Source organism: Pyxicephalus adspersus, chromosome 4, assembly GCF_032062135.1.
Source record: "Pyxicephalus adspersus chromosome 4, UCB_Pads_2.0, whole genome shotgun sequence".
Lineage (NCBI taxonomy): Eukaryota > Metazoa > Chordata > Amphibia > Anura > Pyxicephalidae > Pyxicephalus > Pyxicephalus adspersus.
Window position 1 is genome coordinate 110163065 of NC_092861.1, and position 20358 is coordinate 110183422.

Genomic DNA, 20358 nt, shown 5'->3' on the forward strand with positions numbered 1-20358 from the left:
AGTTCTTTATGTTCTGATGATAGCCTAACAATTAAATTTTAGTCACAGGTGTCCCCCACTTGCACCTACATTTTTGGTTTTGTACAGCTCCCCATTCCAGAGGAATTGGGGTTCAAAGGAGGGGGATGTCATTGTACACACCCATTTGTACATGCCCCGTGGTGGATATATTTCACTGGTGGATTTTTTTTCATTAGAACACCGGATAGGGAATCCCCCTCCCGCAGTGTCTTGGGAGGAAGGGGATACCCCATCAGAGATCTCCCCGCGGCAGCCGAAGGGAGCCACAACAAGGAGGCTGAAGAGCCGCATGCGGCTCTGGAGCTGCAGGTTGCAGACCCCTGCCCTAAACCAATAATTTATGGTTTTGTTGTTTGTCTCATGGGATATAAAAAATATGGCCTGAATATGAAATCACAAGCTTTCCAATGTAAATGCATTTCCAACAAAAATGTTTTGCAGCACAGGAAAGGTTTGTTGATGTAGTGGTTACTGGTATTTTCTACTGAGATATGCTGCAATGGTGGGTGGTTGGATTCTGTAAGCGTTAGCTGCAGCATGAGTAACATGGGAATTGGGTTTGCAGGCGTTAAATGTGTGGAAACATTATTTTACTTTTAGTTAAAACATTCCCCGATGGGTTGAGAAGAAAGAAAGTCAAAATGGCCCACTTTGGTTTTTCCTACATAATTGCATGGAACTGATGTTGCTGGCACGTGTTTTCAAAATGCAAATGTACATGTCCATCACAGTTTCCTAAACTCAATATCATTGAACCACTTTGGAGTGATCACATGAAGTTCATGCAAGACCACATAAGAAATTAAGGAACCTTGAGGCTTTTGCCATGAAGAATGGAAAGTTTTACCAAAACAAGAGCTACAAAGAAATTTGGAGCCTCATACACCACTATCACAAAAAATATTGCATACCATCAATGATGTAAAAAACGGTAATACACAGAACTAGAAAAAAACAGCAATCATCTGATTGGTTTCAATATTTCTATGTTAATTGTTGCGTTATTTTCTATTCCTTTTTTCAATTGTTATGACGTTCTGTAATGCCTTATAGTTTAATTTGGATCCCAAATGAAATGTGTTTTGTCTGATCACTCACTTTTTCCTTACAAAATGGTATATGTCTTACAAATTCTACCAGGGTATGTAAACTTATGAGCACGATTGTGAATACAAGTAGCATAAGATTTAATTGCCCTGTCTAGCCCTAGCTTTAGAAAGTGTAAACAAATATACACAACGCAAACTGAAAACAAAACACACTTAATTGGAAAAGGCTTAAAAAGCCGGGAAACTGCAGATGATGTTTGGCATACCAATATAACTACAAATTAAAGATTAGTGTTTATTCAAAACCCCCAGCATACAAATACCATACTTCATGGGGACATTGTGAAACTTTATTGGATTGCATCATTATTATGAAGGAATCTGTTAAAACATCAACATGTATACTGGATGCAATGTTTCTCGACCTTTCTTACATGAGGGAACTCCTTAAAATATCATTTAGACTTTCAGGGTAGCCCTCCTAAAATTACTATATCATAGTAACTGTGACACAGACATAACTCTGCCTCTGTTAAAGATAGGTTTGATAAGATAATATTGTTTGGTAATATGGGTTAATTAATTCCGATGCATTATTTTAATGCTTTATTTTTGTTTGGTGTTTTGTGAGTTATTGGACTTAAAGCCCAAGATAAAAAATAGACAATCTGGTTGTACAAATAGTGTAAAGTTTGATACATGGAGCTCTGCATCCTTAGCAATTCTGTAGTGTTATCAGAAAATATTACATAAGGCAAGGGTGCCCAACGTAGGGCTCGGTGAACTGCCAAATCTGTCTCTTTCCTGATTCCCTCTCTGCTTTCTCTGCTTGTTGTCATGTGGGATGGGGCGTGTACATCTCCTATGCTTCTCCATGAGATTGTGCTATCAGGGGAAGGAACTTCCTGAGCATTTTCCTTGTGCCCACCCTGTACTATAAGATAATCCCACCCCTCCTACAGCAGCAGCATGAGATCTGTATCTGTGTACATGCAGCTGTCATTATCCCCATGTAAAAACCTTTAAATCTCCTACACTGAGTGTCATGCATGACCCTGAGAGTTGTTACTAAACTTAATTTCAGCCCCCGAAACATAAGTTGCCAGATACGGGGTCAAAAGCAAAAAATCCTTATAACAATCAGGGATATTCACATTAAGGGGGGCTATTTCAAGACCGGGGTCCCCAAATTGGGTTTGCATTTTAGGGACCCTCAGGAGCCACTTCCATGGCAATGAGCATTAGGGTACTGCCATCTCGCTGTGTGCTGTGGTGCCCCGAATAGAGGGATGTTGGCTGACAACTAAAAATGTGGAAAATAGTAGGAAATGCCTTTTGTCCCCCCCATTCTCCTTTAAATTGTTATACCCATCAAAACATGCTACCTGTCACACATAGCTATTCCCTTACTCTCTATAAACCCCAATTTCCCTGTAACTGCAAGTTGAGGACTCCTATAGCTAACGCCGCCTTAAAATGTCATCACTACGGCATCATCACAAGATACGAAAAACTATACCTGTCATACCATGCTACCCTTACTTTCTGCAGCCCCAATTTTTCTTTAACAGATGAGAAAGGAAATGCAAGATATGTGAGGGATTCTTGTGGCTACCCCTCCCCACTAAAATGTTATCACTCCTACCATACCATGGTGCCCTGTCACATATAAATTTCCCTTTATGTTTTTTAAACCCCAGTTTCTTCAAAATGGGCAGCTGTGGGTATATTAAAAAGTAGGATACGTGGGGGACTCTTGTGGCTAACTCCGTCTAAAATTTTATTTCTGCAGCACCATCACAAGATAAGAAAAACCATAGCAGGGGTCGTCAAACTCTGGCCTTTAAGTTCAGTTCGTTCCGGCCTAACGCCCCCTGGTCGGTCCGGCCTAATGCCAGCCGGGAACCCGGTTGCCGATGAATGTTAGGAACTACCGGAGTCGGAGGTGCTGGAGCTCCGAAGCCGTCCCCGGGAACCTGGTTGCCGGTGGATGTTAGGAACTACCAGAGTCGGAGGTGCTGGAGCTCGGAAGCTGCCCCCTTGCAGTTGCTCTCCTATTTACCACGGCCAGCATTGATACTTCCGCTGCCGCAGAAAATAGGGAAAGCTCCCTGAATGTAAATCCCTCTCTTCAGCAATGCATACAGAGGAGAGGGATTTCACTTCAGGGGGCGTTCCCTGGTGGTGGGTGGAGCCATTAGGGCAGGTCCAGCCTAGTGTGCTCCCGCTCCCCCCATAAATGGCCATAAAGCTTTGCCGACCCCTGAACTATAGCTATCATACCGTGCTACTGTGTCACACATAGTTGGCCACTAACTGTCTATGAATCCTAATTTCCCAGGAACGGGGAGATGTAGGGACCAGAAGAAGTACCAGTAAGAACATGTACCCCTTTGCTACCTGTCACATGAATTCCATTTCTCTGGAAGAATCCATTGCAGAGATTTTGGGGTACAAAAAAGGTTAGTGGCCCTATGACAGGGCACATTGTTTTGTATCTTTCATTATTAGAATGAGCACCAAATGGTGAGTGCAGAAATTTTTGATTTATTTCTTTTATTTGGTGCAATATTTTGGTGCAAACATTTAAATTTTCATTTTAGATTAAAAATATTCTAGTTTTTAACATACATCTTTAACGTTTGTTTGTTTGCATTTTGGCCCACAAGTTTTATCTCAATGTCAACAGTGGCCCCCAAGTGAAAAAAGGTTAGGCACCACTGACATAAGGGTATTTAAATGTTATTCTTCTCATTCGAGAAATAAAGAAGTCCTAAACAAAAGGAAACTATTCCTATGATAAACAAGACCGAGTAGGGTAAAGATAACACTTGTGTGTACTATGGAGGTATAAAGTAGTTCTCAGTGACTTTCCATACTTGGCTTCTGGCAATTCATTCATTCATTGCACGGCATGGTTCATATTAGGTTGCTCAAGGCTCCAGGAGTGCAAACGTGCAATCATGAAAAAACAAATTTGACCTTTATCTTGTAGGGAGCAGTATATGTCACGTGTTTGTAAAAACATTTGTAACATTTGTAGTGTTTAACCTTTTCATTGCCTTACCATTTATTTTGTTCATTCTTTACACATGCTAAAATGCACATTACTGCCATGAACATTTCTTTAGAACTCTCAGAACTAATTGCAGAACCTGTACTGATGACCAATTGATTCATTTTATATTGAACAATATCAGAGAAAAAGTTTATTCAATTTATGTTTTCAGCAAAAAAAAATCCATAAACACGAACAATGAAACTGATGCATTAATAAGAGCTAAATATGTAAAGCCTTAAAATGGCTGTGTCTGTGAAAATAAGAAAAGTACCAAATCCGAAATTGTCGATGATAGCCGATGCTTTTTAACCCTTTACAATTTATTATTTTGGAATTAATGAAAACTGATTAATGATCCTAGAATTATTGCTTTGCCTCGGGAAATGCAAAGGACAACCTAATACGTGTTGCATAACAAGATTTAACATATACACATTCAATCTATGTGCAAGTATGTTTGTGTACAGAACCCTTTGTCAACCCTTAAAATAGTTTTCAGGTTTCCATGAACCCCCTTGATTATGGGATGGGAAAAATGCTATTTGTATTGGTTGCCAGTTGGAAGAATGCCATTTTATAGACAGCTATTTAGATCCTTGGTTTAATTAGGCTGCATCTGCCAGATGGTGTCGGCCAGAACTATGAAGGCACCAACTTTGGCAAGGTCAATTAGCCATAGCGCAGAAAGCCCCTGGCAACTTCTGAAGTAACCCTAGTTAGGTGCGGCTGTTGAATGTATATGTCATCACAATTATTAGCCAGCATTGATAAAGCACCATTTATAAAGCAGCATGTCACAAAGTCCATTGTCATATTACTGTGCCTTAATGGGGCTCACAATCTAGTGTCTTTATGTCATTAACATAGTCTAAGGACAATTTTTGAGGGAAAGCCGATTAACCTAACTGCATGATTTTGGGATGTGGGAGGAAACCGGAGTAGCCGGAGGAAACCCATGCAGACACGGGGAGAACACACTTCCTGCAGATAGTGTCCTGGCTGGGATTTAAATCTGTGACCTAGTGCTGCAAAGGTGGGAGCACTAACCACTGAACCAACTGTGCTGCCCCCAATGGTGGATTGGTGTTCTCTCCAGCCCCTTTTAGCCCAGCTGTTTTTGGGTGGTTACTGAAAAGTTAGGTTACAGAAACTGCCCTCCGCCTACAGCTTCTTCCCACCAAGCTTAAAAAAAAAATTCTGGGGAGAATACTGTATTAGAAGGTAAGAAATATCTAAATCATGTAGGGTGGGTTAAGAGGAAGGTGGCAAGGAAGGCTGGTGGATTTTGCACAAATCTTTTTTACTATCACAATGGGGCTGAAACAGAGAGCTTCCAATGTGTTGTTGATTGGTCAGAGCTAGGCAGGATTTGACAGCTACAACACCAGAGGTCAGTGTTATGATAAGGACCTCTGGCATCTGAAGTGAGAATGCTAGGAGTCTACAGCCCTATAATAATCCCCTGCTGTTCCATGGAAAATCAAAGTAGACAGAGGGGGTGTGTTTTGCAATGTCCATAAATTAGTTTAATTTAGTCAAAATAGGAGTGTAGGCCTAGAACCTGATTTGTTTTTATAACTTATAACTCAACATAAAATGTGCAATTTCGATTCTGTGATTTGTCCCTAAAAATATTGAATCTATGCCTTGATACTGTGACACTACAAAAAAAAATGCAAGTTTTAAACATTTTCATTGTGATCTTGGAAAATAAAAACTAAGCTAAAATAAGGATTAAAAAGGGGCTAAATTTTTATTTAGGATGTTTACATTTTTGGCACATGAGAGACCTTACCTTAGATTCCTAAAACTCTGAAGATGTTACCCTGTAAATATGGGAGAACACATTGCACAAAAGAGCATAGTGGTTATACATCCACTGTTGGTGCATTCACATTTTTAATATTGTGGTAATGTGAAGTAATATACATATTACTAAATTGTCTTCATCAGATCAGATTACACTGATAAAACATCAGATGTTCTATGCCCTCCTCATAAAGAGAACACATCAAAGTTGACAAGCAAGACAAATTACTATGTAATCAACATTTTGTATCTTTACCCGTCACTAAAGAATAAAACTTTTGGTTGGTTTGATAATATCAGTTGGTTTAATAAGTCAGCAGTCACACCCAAGGTTTTTGCTAGGGAAAAGATTTTTAGTATGAAGCACTAGGCATTATAATCACTTCATTACATCCAAAAAGTGTGTAGTGTAGATTAGATTTGATCAAGGTCATGATATCTTTGCTGTGTCTCACTGGAGAATACAGAGTTTTCACTCTATCCAAGATTAGGTAAAAGTTTTACCTTGACAACTCAGGCTACTAGGAATTCTCAGTTCTGATATAAATATGAAAAGCAGCTGTTTAGACATACCTAACTTTAGCAGCTGTTGGTGCCTCCTCTCTGGCACTGCTGGATTAAAAAAACCTTCAATACTTACTTGGAGATGCCAAAGTTTTACTCTAGAAAATGCCTAGCATTGCACAGGAGCAAGAACAAATGTATATACACAATGTTGCAATAATATCAAAGAGCTTTTTGTTACCTTCATGTAATTTCCAAATTATGCCATATTTTACTTTGATAACACATTTTAAATCATTACTTTTCCCCTCATAGGCTTAGTACACATTTGGATGCTGGAGAAAGTCCTGAAGGTGAACAATAATGTTCTACATTGATTTCTTTACACATCGTGCCCCATCCTAAATACATTTCCCAGGAGCTCCTATACCACACATATTCATGGTTCTGGCCAATGAGGTTTGCTAAACAATCTTGGCTAGTTTATAGGTAGAACAGTATATGTTTATAGGGAAGAAAAGAAATTCCCTACCATGGTTAGGGTTGCAGTATGGTCAAGGCAATCTATATTTCCAAAATACCAGACAATCTGGCAATCTGGCAAAGGGGTACGTGTCCCAGAAGTAAAATGGTACTATTGACTGCTATCTGGGAAATAGAACATTTTTACATACCATATGTTTTCAGAGGAACTTACATTTAATAGGAGTTGGAGTCAGTACATTTTTTTGCCAACTCTGACTCTGTGTACTCCCCTAAATTGCCCTGAGTCCTCAGCCCTGATCCACTGGCAGCACTTTACACCTAATTACTTTAGAGTTATACCTAAATAATGGCTCCAGAATGATTCCTTTCACCCCAGTTATCAGGGCGAAAGCTTACATGTGTTGCAAAAGATATTGGAGCCACAGACTGGGTTACATAAGAGCGATCAGGTGGCTCTACTGTAGTTGAGATCACTTTTACAAGAAAGCCAAGAGCATGAAAGAAAACAAAACAGGACAGTACACTCATTGGTAGGCAATAGATTAAACACTTTTTTTTCACTCCCCGTATATGTCAACAAGCTTAAATTCAAATCCGATGTGGTGCATTAGGTATGTGCAATAGAGTGCCATTCAAATAAAGCAAGAGTGGTTTGTGTGCTGTCACAATTCAAGGAAGTAAATGCAACCTTAGACATCACAGCAAATAAAAGACAACAAAAGTACATCCCTCCATCATAACTTTAATTTACAAAGAAGAAAACAAACTAAATGAATAATTTTTAACAACTGATTTTTTTTTTTTATATAGAATTGCTGAATTTTCAACCTGTTATAAATATATTTCTGGTCTTGTTATGTGGAAGGTAAAGTGGTTAGGTGAATGAAAAACTGGAAGTAAAAAACAAATTATATACTAGTTATTAGTTCCACATAGCCCATGGCATAGGTGACCAATTTCCAGGGGATTATTATCTCTGGTCATTATTATTCAGTCATTATTTATGTATGGAATTACACCAGACTACATGTATGCAGATAACTGGGAAGCTTAACTTGGAATGAGCCCATTAAATATGTGGATAAGGGATCTCTAATTTTCAGAAGTACATTCCTGATTGTAAGCCAGGTTTTAGGTAAATCAGAATATAACAATAGTGCTATAAATGCTGATTCTCTGAAAGCTACTGTAACAATATTGGCAGACTTGATTCTTATCCTTAGTTATTAGAATAGACCAGCTACACTGCCAATGGTGGTAGATGCAAAGTGGGCAAAAGATGTGGAAATAGATCCCTTCATTTTGCTACAACACAGGATTCAAAATTGAGGCGAAGGTTGCGGAGCTTTAAAGTTAAGGTCTATGACTGTTATATTGCTGTTTGGATGAAATGTTATTAAAATGTTCCTTATTAGGAAGCCAAGATCAGTTGAATAGATATGATGATCCTTCCACATACCACTGGCCATTACCTAATGTACCATATGCTATTAGGGAACATGGAGCCATTGCAGCAACAGTATTGAAAAAGTATATGTTAAAAGGTATAGACTAGAGGTACAAATAAGTCCAGTGAAATATAAAATATTGCTAAAAGATGAAAAAAGTTTCTTTCCTTTACATTTTTTTCCCCAGTACAAACACATTAGACAGGAATCTGTAGGGTAGTGGTCCCCAACCTTTCTGACAGCAGGGCCCGATAACATAGAATAAAATGTTGTCACGGCCCGGTATATGTATAGATTACACTACTCTGCTATTCCCAGCAGCTCTGCCTCCAGTCAGCATACTCGCTGAGAATAGCAGAGTAGTGTTAAAGAGCTGGGGTGATGTCAGGTGGCAGAGCTGCTGGGAATGGCAGAGAAGTGTAAGTCTTACATACATTGCTCTGCTATTTTCAGCAGCTCCTGTGTAAACAGTGTGAGGAGAGCCGCCAGTGCTCCCACTGGTTGTGCTCCTGTTGTCACTAGCTTTAGAGCAGTGTAAGGAGGGCCGCCAGCGCTACCACTGTGATGTGATGTCTCTCTGCAGAAATAAAATTTTAGGGGTAGTTAGCCACAAGAGTCCCCCATGCCTACATTTTAATATACCTACAGCTCCTCTTTCAGGAGAAATTGAGATTCAAAGAACATAAAGGGACATTTAAATGTGACAGGGCACCATGGTATGGCAGGAGTGATGACGTTTTTGTGGGGGGTGGACACAAGAATAACCCTTTTCTTTTAGAGGGAAATTAGGGTTCAGAGACTGTAAGTGGCCAGGTTTTCTTTTTTGACAAATGGAGTGGCATGTCACGTATCTGTGCAAGTAAAAGTGTCATTTTTTGCCATTTCACTTATGATCCACTTTAATGACAAAAGATCCCTGATTCCTATTTGGATGTTTTGTTTATGACACTTGTTTGTCATAAACTAAATATGTTCACAAAGGATGCCATCAGTAAATTCTAAAGAATCGGACTAGGAATATTACAATAGATTTGGCGATCTTAACAGTGGGTCCACAGATTAACTTTTACTCAAGTTCTCTCTCTTCAGTAAACAGGTCAGCAAGATCGGCTACAGTCAGGACAGAAGCTTCAGACTGCTTCATAGATGCACTTGTGTGACTAAAACAAGAAAACGACAATGGGGGTTAGTAAAATAGGAAAACACCAACCCAGACTTGACTACAATTGCAAATAGTGTTAATTTTAGTTCTTCTGAAACAAGAAAAGATCACTGCTGCCCATAACAAGCTATTTTATTTACAGACCCGATATTTTAAAACCGGATAAAAACTTTACTATCGTCAATATGGTGTAGAAAATTGTTACACAAACCATTAAATTAATGTTATTATTACTAATAATAAACAGTATTTATATAGCGCCAACATATTACATAGCGCTGTACATTAAATAGTGGTTGCAAATGACAGACGGGAGGAGGAGAGGACCCTACCTAGAAGAGCTTACACAATCTAAGAGGTGGGAGAAGCAGAACTCAATAGGTGTTATTAAAAATCCATTTTTTATTTCAATTAGAAATGTCTGTAATTTTTCCTAGACTATTCAGAAATGTATTGTATTTTGGCAACCTGAAGGTCTTTTGTACACGTTTTATCATTTTCTGCTTGTATGATTGGCTAAATGATTCTCTCTAGCATGCCCTGCAACAGAAATGTAATTTTTAGTTCCCAAGGGTTTATTAGTTTGCCATTTGTTTAAAAAAGACTTAGTAATGTTCTGCACTAATTAGCACGCTCATTGTTGAAAAAGTGCCCACTATATTAGATAAGAATATAATAATTATATATTTGTATATAATAAATAGAAAGATGAAAGTACCAGCAAATGTAACAATATTCTTAGCAGTTTATTTTATATATAATAATATCAAAAATGTTGAATTATTGCACTAGGGTAAACTTTCTTAAAGTTAGTATATGCATAGGAGGGCTGCTGTAGCAGATTGGGATTAGGTATGATAGAGAGCTGAAAGTGGACTGATAACTATATGCACTTTTATTTTGCTTTGCATATTAAAATGACTGCATCTGAAGTTGTTAATATTATTTGCAATAAATGATTGGACTTGGTTATACTACTTAAGCTTAGGTATACAAAGTACTCTAATCATGTCATGGTCGTACGAATTCAACAAATATTCTCAAACTATGCCTACTAAAATGTTACATTTATTAACAAGCATTTGCCAATGTCTTTGTAGTTGGTGCAGTGTGCATATGAGAACTAATGTGCTCTGAAATGTAAAGGACCGCAACCTAAAAATATCATGTAAAAAAAGAAAATCATGCACACCACATGAAAATGATTTTTTGAACATTTTTGAACAGACAAACATTAAATCTTCACTCACAAACAATACCTACAGATGTAAGTGATATACTTGAAAAAAAACAAGTTTTCAATCATTTATGTAAAAATAAAATATAGAAAGATATATAAGTGTAGTAATAGCAAAAGTACACATTTTGTCTCATAAACTGGTATTTTTGGTATCTCCTAAAAATGTTATTTGGATACATATAGGCCAGTTTATAACCCTCTATTTCTTCTTTATTTGTTGACTTGTTGGAGTGACTGTATCATTACTAAATCAAAAGGACAACCTTTGGACAGATGGCCCCACATTAACACACTTTTATAAAATGGTGGTAAGGGATTCTTTTCCTGAAATGCTGGCTTTATTGTGCTCCAGATATACCTACTTTTAGTGTGGGCTAGCAATATTTTTTTGTTCCAAAGACCTTGACTTTGCCTATATGCTCCATGACAAACTAACATTTTGCTTGCAGACCTCCCATACAGTTTTGCAAATGTTCAAATAGAAATCACACAAAGTAATATTACCTGGATAAGTGTAGCAGTATACTTACATTTTTACATGATAGAATTTTCAATAATTTAGATTATTCGAGTAAATATACTATGGTATTGTTGTGTATGGTACATTTAGAAATATCACTTTTATCTTCCGACAATGTTCAAATATGATAAAAAGAAGTTAACCATTTCCATGGATTATACTTACTCTTTCACATAACTGTACTTAATCTAAATTTGTCCTGTTTATGCGTTTTGAAGTTAACCTATAAAAACTCCAATTCATTATTTTTTAACCACCTGAGCGTTACACTGATTTCTAGATTTCTGTTCCAAAAGCGTCACAGGTTTTCATGAAATTTTTTTTTTTAAATTGTAGACCTGTAACTTACAGAAATACGTCCGAATAGGGTTCTAGTAGATATCATGAATATAAAAAATGTTTGAAACACACAATCATGTAAAAAAAAAAAAAAAACTTTTAATAAAATTAAAGGAAAAACACAAAAATCAGCTTAAACAAGAACACATAAATAAATGAAAAATACTGAAAATGCGATAATTCGGTATAATGTATAGTAATATATTTTTCTAAAACACCTCCCTAGTGTCCGTCACATACCTATAGACAAAACCACATAAATATATTTTCTATTATTTTGTATAGGATTGGATACAGGACTTTGTATTAAATCCAATACAAAAAATTTGAATTTTCCGCTACGACCCTCATCGACGGGCGCACGCACGCGCATCATCAGGAATCGCCGAGGGACGCGTACGCAAATGCCGGGTATTCTAATTCTTTCCAAACTTCCATGCAAAAAGTGTTACATTTTTTGCATGGAAATTTATTTTGGATTGTAGGCTCTAATTCACCGAATTACCGCATAACTCACCAAAATATGTCCAAAATTTTATAAATTTAATCATTAAATTTTTTTTTATAAAACATAAAAAAAACATAAAAAAAAAAAATCTTTAAAAAAAACTAAAAAAAGTTAAAAAAAAAAAAAAGTGTAAAATGTAATGTACAGTAGCTTATATAATATATATATAATACAATTATATATATATTATATAAGGATTTCTTTGTATTGAACTCAATACAGCTTTTTTGTATTGAGTTCAATACAAAGGAACTCAATGCAAAATTTTGAATTTGCCGCCCCGCCTCCCTCCCGCGCCGACGCACGCAGCGACGTCACCGGGAAACCCCGGTGATCGTCTCTGCACTCGCCGGCTGAACACAGAAGACACAAGACGTGTCCGGAGGAGCGGAGGGAGAAGGTGAGTATTTTTTTTTTTTTTTTATCCAGCGATCGACGCTGGACAGGGAGAGGCACAGGGATAGGGACAGGGAGAGGAGGGAGAGGAGGCCGGCTGGCTTAGAAAAGAAAGCCAGCTGGCTTTCTCCTCTAAGCCGGCCGGCTTTTTCTTTTAAGGAGAGGGACACCCGACGCTGGAGGATGACGCTGGAACACGGAACCGACGCTGGATTAGCACAGCGGGACCAGGTAAGTGGGGATTCTAGTGTAGGCGAAAAAATACGGGCTTAACCAAAAGAGCAAACATATTTAGTGCGAGAAATTACGGGCTTAGCGGTTAGGGGGTTAAAGAATCTTGACAGCATTTTTAGCACCTAAAATGTATGCACAATACTGCACTGAATATCAATCGGAAATACTTAACCTGTCAAATCAATTGCTGGAATCTCTAAGGCTGTACCTCTTCAAACCCGTGTTAGCTTTTCAACCTACAAATCCACTGTTATAGGACAAATATCAACATATCACATATCCCCAAGACTAATATGAACTTGCTTGTTCCAGGTCAAAGGCTCTCTAGACAGAAGTTTCCGTGTTCCTCTTTTAAAAGATACAATTTAATTGTATTGTATTTTATCTGTTATGAGTTAATATATAAAGTAATGCTGGGCCCTAAAAAGCAAATGAGAAACTCACAAGTTCGAATAAGATATGCTTATGAGCCACTATTATTTAAGAAAAGCTCCATCTTCAGATGAGTTATCACATGAACTCCTTTTTCTGCGCAACAGTTTGGCACCCTTTTTAGTAGAAATAATTGGTATAGTGGCTAAATCACATAGTTACATTGTCACACAAAGTAACTATGTCAATTTAAGTAGTCACAAGGTACTGCTTGAAACATATTCCAATAAATATAAAATATTACAAAACAGAAAAATCTCAGAAATACCTCTTGTCCACAGTCTTTATCATTGCTTGCATCCTTTCTTCAATTGTTGCTTTGATTAAAAATCTATGAACTATTGTAGCCCTGAAAGAAATAAATTGTTAATGTAAATGCACTAAGAATATAACTTTTTTTTCAACACTCAAAAACATTTCCTTTAGATGTACTTAAAATATCTGCATAGAGCATAAAGGTTCATAATTAATTTCAAATGGGTTTCAAATCAGTTAATTTCTATGCTCTATGAAAATATAAATCATTCTGACAATGTGGTCAGTTTTTCTGTAATTAAAGAGAATGTTTGCCTAATACAAATTTGTTGGTTTTTGATGAATACAGGTAGAAAGACAAGTAAAAAGATGCCTCTACTTTAATTCTTGATTCATGTTCACAGCATCTCTTTGTGTTGACCTCAGCTATTTTTTTCAAAGGTACAGGTATTACACAATAGCTGGAAACCAAATACACAAATCACTCTAGTAGGGTCTAGATCAGGGGTGCCCAACAGGTTGAGAATGATCTACTGGTCGACTGCAAAGGCAACGCGAGTTGATCAAGCAGCCCTGCCTTATCCCTCCCCGCTGTACGTCTTCAGGAATGCTGGGGATGTCTTTCGTTAGACAACAGCAGGAACTTTGCTTCCTTCACTCCGGGACACTTTCCTATTGAGAAGGCTTGTGTAACAGTGGGGAGTGGGGAAGGTGGCAGAGAGGGCGGGATGGCAGTCCGAGGTGAGTAGTGCTGGGCAGCCATGTCAGTTCAGGCTTGGTGTCAAGGTACAATTACCAAGATACCTTTGTACAGATTAGCAGTTCTTTTTCTTGTACAGCATGTCATTCTCCTAAGACAGGTGAACTGTACCTTTCCTGTCCTATAGTCTTGTTGTAGTTCAATGTTCTGTCATTAAATGTCTCATTAGCTTCAGTTACTTCTGTGTCATATTCGGTTTATATATAAATTAATATATGTTTAGCATTTTTATTGTTGGTAGATCATTTTGACTTGGCCATTTTAAAAGTAGCTCGCAAACCAAAAAAGCGTGGGCACCCCTGGCCTAGATGATATAAGAAGCTTTTGACAATTTAACCTGCCAACATATTCATGTATATCAGCTTTAGCTAGGCTAACAATTAAAAGAAAACTTGCAGCGAGTAGAGTCAAAGTATATTTAAAAACCCTGATCATAAAGCACATAGAACACTTTTATGCCAAATCAGACGGACACCTTAAACTGTCACAAGATAGCTTTTTATCCAGTTTTTGCCACCCTAACGGGATATTTGTCTGATGGGACAAATATGCATATAATGACTTTAAAAAGAAAAGGATGGATGGCAAGACCCATCCATGGTATTAAGGTGGAACATGTTTTGGAATGTTAATCCAACCCTTATTACAAGTGGAGAGATTTACGAATAGGTTGGTGCTACTAGAAGCAGAAGAAAGATGAAAAGATACTTGCTAATAAGACTGCAATGTAATTCAATAAGAATGATTGTTACTTTCATTTTAATAGACACATAGGTTTGCTTTGGAGCTTTAACTTTAAACTAAGATAATACATACTTTTTCTGGCCAATACGATGGACACGACCTATAGCTTGCAGTTCATGTGCTGGGTTTAGAATGGGCTCCACTAATAACACATGAGTTGCTTCAATGATGTTAAGGCCATTGGATCCAGTGTGCAGTGGAAGAAGCAAAATGTTGATCTTAGGATCATATTTAAATGCTGAAAGGTTTTCCTGGAAATAAAAACATACCATGAAATATTCTACAGCATGCACTCGGAAAGTTAATAAGACCAACAAGTACATTTGTACTATAACTGAAAATCAAATAGGTAAATGGAATTACTGTAAGAGAGGGTAAGCAAAGCAGAATATTGCCCAAAGCAAGCCGTCAAGTTTAGTTATGAGTTACCTGAAGCACTTTCCAATTTGCATAAAAGAAATCTGATTGGCTGCTTTTTGAAAAAAATGTTTCCAACCACTAAAGTTATCTGCAGGCAATATTTGATCAAAACCATAACGTTTATGTGTAATCTGAAATTAACCCAAATCATTGGTGGCTGAGAGATTTGGGGGACCAGATTGATTTATAGGAGCCTAATTATAAAGAAGATAACAAATTTGTAAAATTTATAATATTTTTTCAAATGGTGGTGATTCATGACTGCTGTACTGTAAACCGACAAAAAGAAAGTCTAATGTCTAATTACTTGAACAGAGTAACTGATTGCCTCCTTTATTAGATGCAATGTCACTTTAAAAGGGGTGATCAAAGGTCAGAGGATTATGTTGTAGATGTAAATGCCACTATAAAAAAAAAAAAAAACACTATGGCTCTGATTTATTAAAGCTCTCCAAGTCTAGAGAGAATACATGTTTTTAATCCTGGACCAGATACATTCCACATTTGCTGGATCACTCAGCTTCACTGATGAAAGTGTATCCTCTCCAGCCTTTTTTCAGGCAAACAGCCAATCGGTTCGTTTATAAATAGGATCCATGTCTGACCATTTCTGGTATCAATAGCCGGGTTCAGATAATTGGACATAGAGAACAGATTTAAACGGTGTTGGGTCCTTTTAAAAGCATGGAATACAGTAGGTAGTTAATTTTACTGTCAATAGTAATGTTGTACCTGAAATTTCTGAATGCCATTAATCTGTGAGAACACCAAGCCATTGTCCTGCAGAGCTTTTGCAATGATATCCAACACATCTTGCCACTAATAAACAACAAAAACTTTGATTAATGAGAGGCACATATTGTAGGTTTTCTTTACAATACCAATATGACAAGAGAAACATAATTTTTATTAAGCCACAATCAGTACCTAGATGCAGAATCCTAGTTTTTTTGTTAAGGTCCTTTAATTTTTTTTAGATTTGCTATTACTGTTAATAATGCAATATTATTGTTTAACTTGTACTAAACAAAAAAAAAATAGTAATAAGGCAAAATCTTTCAGTTTTCTCAGTGCAGTGTATGTATATTACATATACATCCGAATTTTCAGACAATCACTGCCACTATATGTATAAAGTTCTAGAACATGCTGCTGTTATACAATCTTACCGTAGAAAATACCAATGATTTGGCTCCAGGGTCCATGGACTGTATTTTTAGAAGAGTTCGAACTACTGCTTCAACTTTGGTGGAATGGCTTCCCTTTTGAGAACAAATAAAAAAAGCCATGCCATAATAAATATGCAAATATTTTAAATAAAATATCAACAACTTTAAAAGCAATCATAGCTCTTGTAACATAAAACGCCACATGCAATGCAACAAAATTAATCAGAATATAACATGCAACGTATATAATATTCATTTAATTTTAGTAAAAAACTGAAGCACCTTCTGGCAATATATGTTTTGAAGTAAATGGCTTGTTATTTGTATGGTACACTAAATAGCTCACCATTAATCCTAATTTTGTAGTGTTATCTATGTCTTAGAAGTAAACTTTTGAAGTGCAGCATATTTTTCTCCTCCTACATGTATAAACAAATAAGCCAACTCTGGTGTGGGCAACACAGTCAGTCAATCCTTTTTTAGCACTCAAAAAAATGAGGAACATTTGTGTTATCTGAAAAGAAATTTAGTGCAATAAAATATTACTGTTCAATCACTCAAGGATCGACAGACAGATGGCAGATTTAATTTGTTCCAGCAACTTAAAGCAAGCTGTAAATGATAAAAAAACTGCACATCTAACAGTGAGAACAGAAATGAACTTGTTACCTAAGAGGCTGATGAAAAGGTAAATCGGTTTATTAATTGGCAGTCTATAAAACTGCCTATTCTGCTTCATGAATATCAAAATGCACACAATATTGGTAAAAAAAGATTATAGAGAAGCAGGCATGAAACATTTTTGTCTTAAAGAACCTTTGAAAATGCTTCTTCTATCTCACAGCCAAGAAATTGTCCAGAGAGAATAATTTACCTTTACGGGAACATCCTGTTCTTCATTTGCAGCTTCACTTGTGAACACATAAGAGATCTCTTTATGTGAGGTTGTCTGCCGACAAATCGCACATTTGATGGCACTTTTACGAGCACCGACACTATACTGTTCTACCATGATCGCCACACACTCATTACAAAAGCAGTGGCCACAGGTTAATACTGCCCACTGTGGAAAAAAGGACAAAATAGAAAAAAAAAGTGTTATAAACATAATTAGTATTTCACAAAATACTTATTTTTATGAGAACCTCTGTTCTCTTTACCTGCCTAACATTAGATTTTATTGTAACATAACATAGTCAATACCAGTGAGACAATTATTAGTCAAAATGCCAAATCGCGGTTGTTGTGCCAGTGACTTTGTGAAGTCAGGATGTCCACCTCTATTTTTGTAGATATTTAGTTAAAGAAAAAGGGTTGGATTACATTTATAATGTTTACAGCAAATATAAACCAATTACTGATATCAGCATAGACCAACATGCAAATGCTTCAGGCTCCAGAACTAAGAAATGTAATCTAGCATTGTGCTTTGTGGACCTATCGTCATATGTTTTACATTATATAAATGGGTGACTAAAAAATGTTTTTCTTTTTTACATTTTTTTGGAAGTGCTGATGTCACCCATGTGCAGTCTATCTGCACAGCCAAACAGGAGGTAATCTATTTTCAAGATTAATAGTTAACTGGTGTCGGATGCCACGGTCTGATTCAGAAACTAAATTCTGTTAAATTGGTATTTGAAAATCAATGAAAGTAGCGTGTGGCCTGACCTTGTTTTAACATTTTAATTAACTTAAAACCACTTTGTGGGTCATTCAGCAAAGATGCCAATTGTCCAGTCCTGCCTTAGCATCCCTCCACAAAACCCCTTTGGGTACAATCGCCAGTTAAATGCTAGATATCTGGTCTAGGGTACTAAAAGGTCTATTATAAAAGATATGTCTTAGTCTTTACACATAACCTTACAGGTCAGAGACCTTATCAATAGAATGCAGTCTGAATAACGTGATGGTCATGGAGATCAAAAAGGTATCTGTCTTCAATGAGACCTGTAAGGCCAAACTCAATTGGATCACAGTGAATGACAAGCTAGAATTCTCCACAACAACCCTACCGAATTTGAGAGAACTTAGGACCCATGGCTTCCGTATTGATATGCATAAAACACTGGGTTTAAATTGGTCTAGCTTTGCCCCCTTTCTCCCCCTCTCTTTCCTCTTTAGCACTCCCTTTTCCTGGAGTGATTTTCTTCTATGAATTTGTATTTGAGACTTGCAAATCTATATTTTGCTGATGTTATTATTTACCTACATTGTTTGTAAATTTGTCATGTTTGTAGATCTCTGATCTGTGATAGGTCTTTGCTGATAAAGTTTTCATGATATCACTTTTTTCTTTTTCTGTTTTGTAGCACCCACTGTCTCTGTAAGTTATATTGTTGATAACATCTAATAAAACTGTAGAATTAGGTTAAATTACCTGTTTTCCTAGACTCCGGGCACATATCGGGCAGGGCTCTGGATTCACTCCTCCAGTTGTTTTATCCTGAGACTAAAAAAATCAGAAATGTAAATCTAGATAAACCTTTACTCATACATTTGAACATTCAAGATTTCTCATTTTTTGTGTAGAATCGTGATATTCACTAGGTATACATGGTATATATCCAATGCAAATGCTAATGACTGCCATACCAGAGGAGTAATGCATGCATTAAGGCAATTAATAATTAGAAAAAATAGTAACAGGTTTAGCAAGTCTAATCATGAAGATTTTTGAGGCACAGTGGTAATATTCTGAAGGACAACATCAGAGCTGTTGCTTATAACAGTTTATAAAAATGACTGCTATAAAAAAATGTAAAGTATGTAAGTATGTAAAGCATTATAAATACCTTCTCTAAATTACTAAGATAAAGGAGCTGTCCCAGCTTCTTCTGCAGTTGTGACTGGGCAACTGCTTTGTCATTTAGCAGCCTTACACGGTTCTGCTCCACCTGTGTTAAAATAAAAAGCTGTAATTAAAAGGCTTTCAGCTCATTAGGTAAGCACCCTGAAAACTGATGTACAGAAATCTAGATATTAATCTAATCCAGCATTATTATGTTTATACATTTAAATGATTAAAATTTCATCTGTTGTTTTGGAAACGTGCTTATTTAAACCTCAAATTCATTAGGCTTTATGCCTACTCCCATTTTTCTACTGTATCTATGATGGAGCCATCGTTGCCACCTGAATTAATACATATTTACTCATTTGTGTTACATGGTAGACTGATCGGACTAGTAGTTTATAAAATAAAGATAATGGTGTTTTGTGTTATCTGTAGCTCACAGGAAGTTACACTGCGCTTCTAGCAAGATCAACAGGTGCTTTCTATACTTATTTATCTGCATTGATACCATTAGTGAGAAGATCCCAGTAGTAAGCTAGAAGCCTGAGAATCTTTAAGTAATGGCAAAATGCAATCAGGGCGCTGTCTGAATTGCCCCACAGACTGCAAAATTTAGAGAATAGGAAAAGGCTTTGAACTCGGTAAAGGGAATTGTCACCCTAAGCCCAAAAGTCTTTTGTAGAGGCAGACATGTCTTCCTTGCTTACTAGTACAGAGGATTGTAGGGAGGATGTAGGGGAGGTAAAATGTGGCCAGAAGGGTATACAGCCTAGTGAAGAATTGATCATCGCCAAGCAGCTCTAAAAGAAGACCTCCAAAAACTGTAAGAGGTTAGGACACATTGGAAAAGTCTTCACTTAGGGAGAAGCATATCCTTCTGATTAGTTTTATTTCTCCTAGGGCAAGATTACACTCAACTATCAACTACTGTGCCCCCCTATGAACATTCATACATTTTTGTTATAGATTTTGTTTTTTAAAGTTACCCCACATGTTGACTTTCC

At 36.9% G+C, this 20358-nt stretch overlaps 1 protein-coding gene across 2 annotated transcripts in view; it reads right to left on the reverse strand.

Annotated features, from left to right (window-relative positions):
* Positions 1-7656: 7656 nt before the first annotated feature.
* Positions 7657-20358, reverse strand: part of SHPRH (SNF2 histone linker PHD RING helicase) — a 55340-nt gene continuing 42638 nt past the window's right edge. For both annotated transcript variants that reach the window (XM_072409284.1, XM_072409285.1), the window contains 8 exons: positions 19353-19454; positions 18938-19009; positions 17432-17620; positions 16558-16650; positions 16121-16207; positions 15041-15219; positions 13478-13558; positions 7657-9538 (listed from right to left, as the gene is read on the reverse strand). In XM_072409284.1, the coding sequence (XP_072265385.1) occupies positions 9445-9538; positions 13478-13558; positions 15041-15219; positions 16121-16207; positions 16558-16650; positions 17432-17620; positions 18938-19009; positions 19353-19454 (897 nt within the window). In that variant the 3' untranslated portion in view covers positions 7657-9444. The remainder of the gene's footprint in view (positions 9539-13477; positions 13559-15040; positions 15220-16120; positions 16208-16557; positions 16651-17431; positions 17621-18937; positions 19010-19352; positions 19455-20358) is intronic.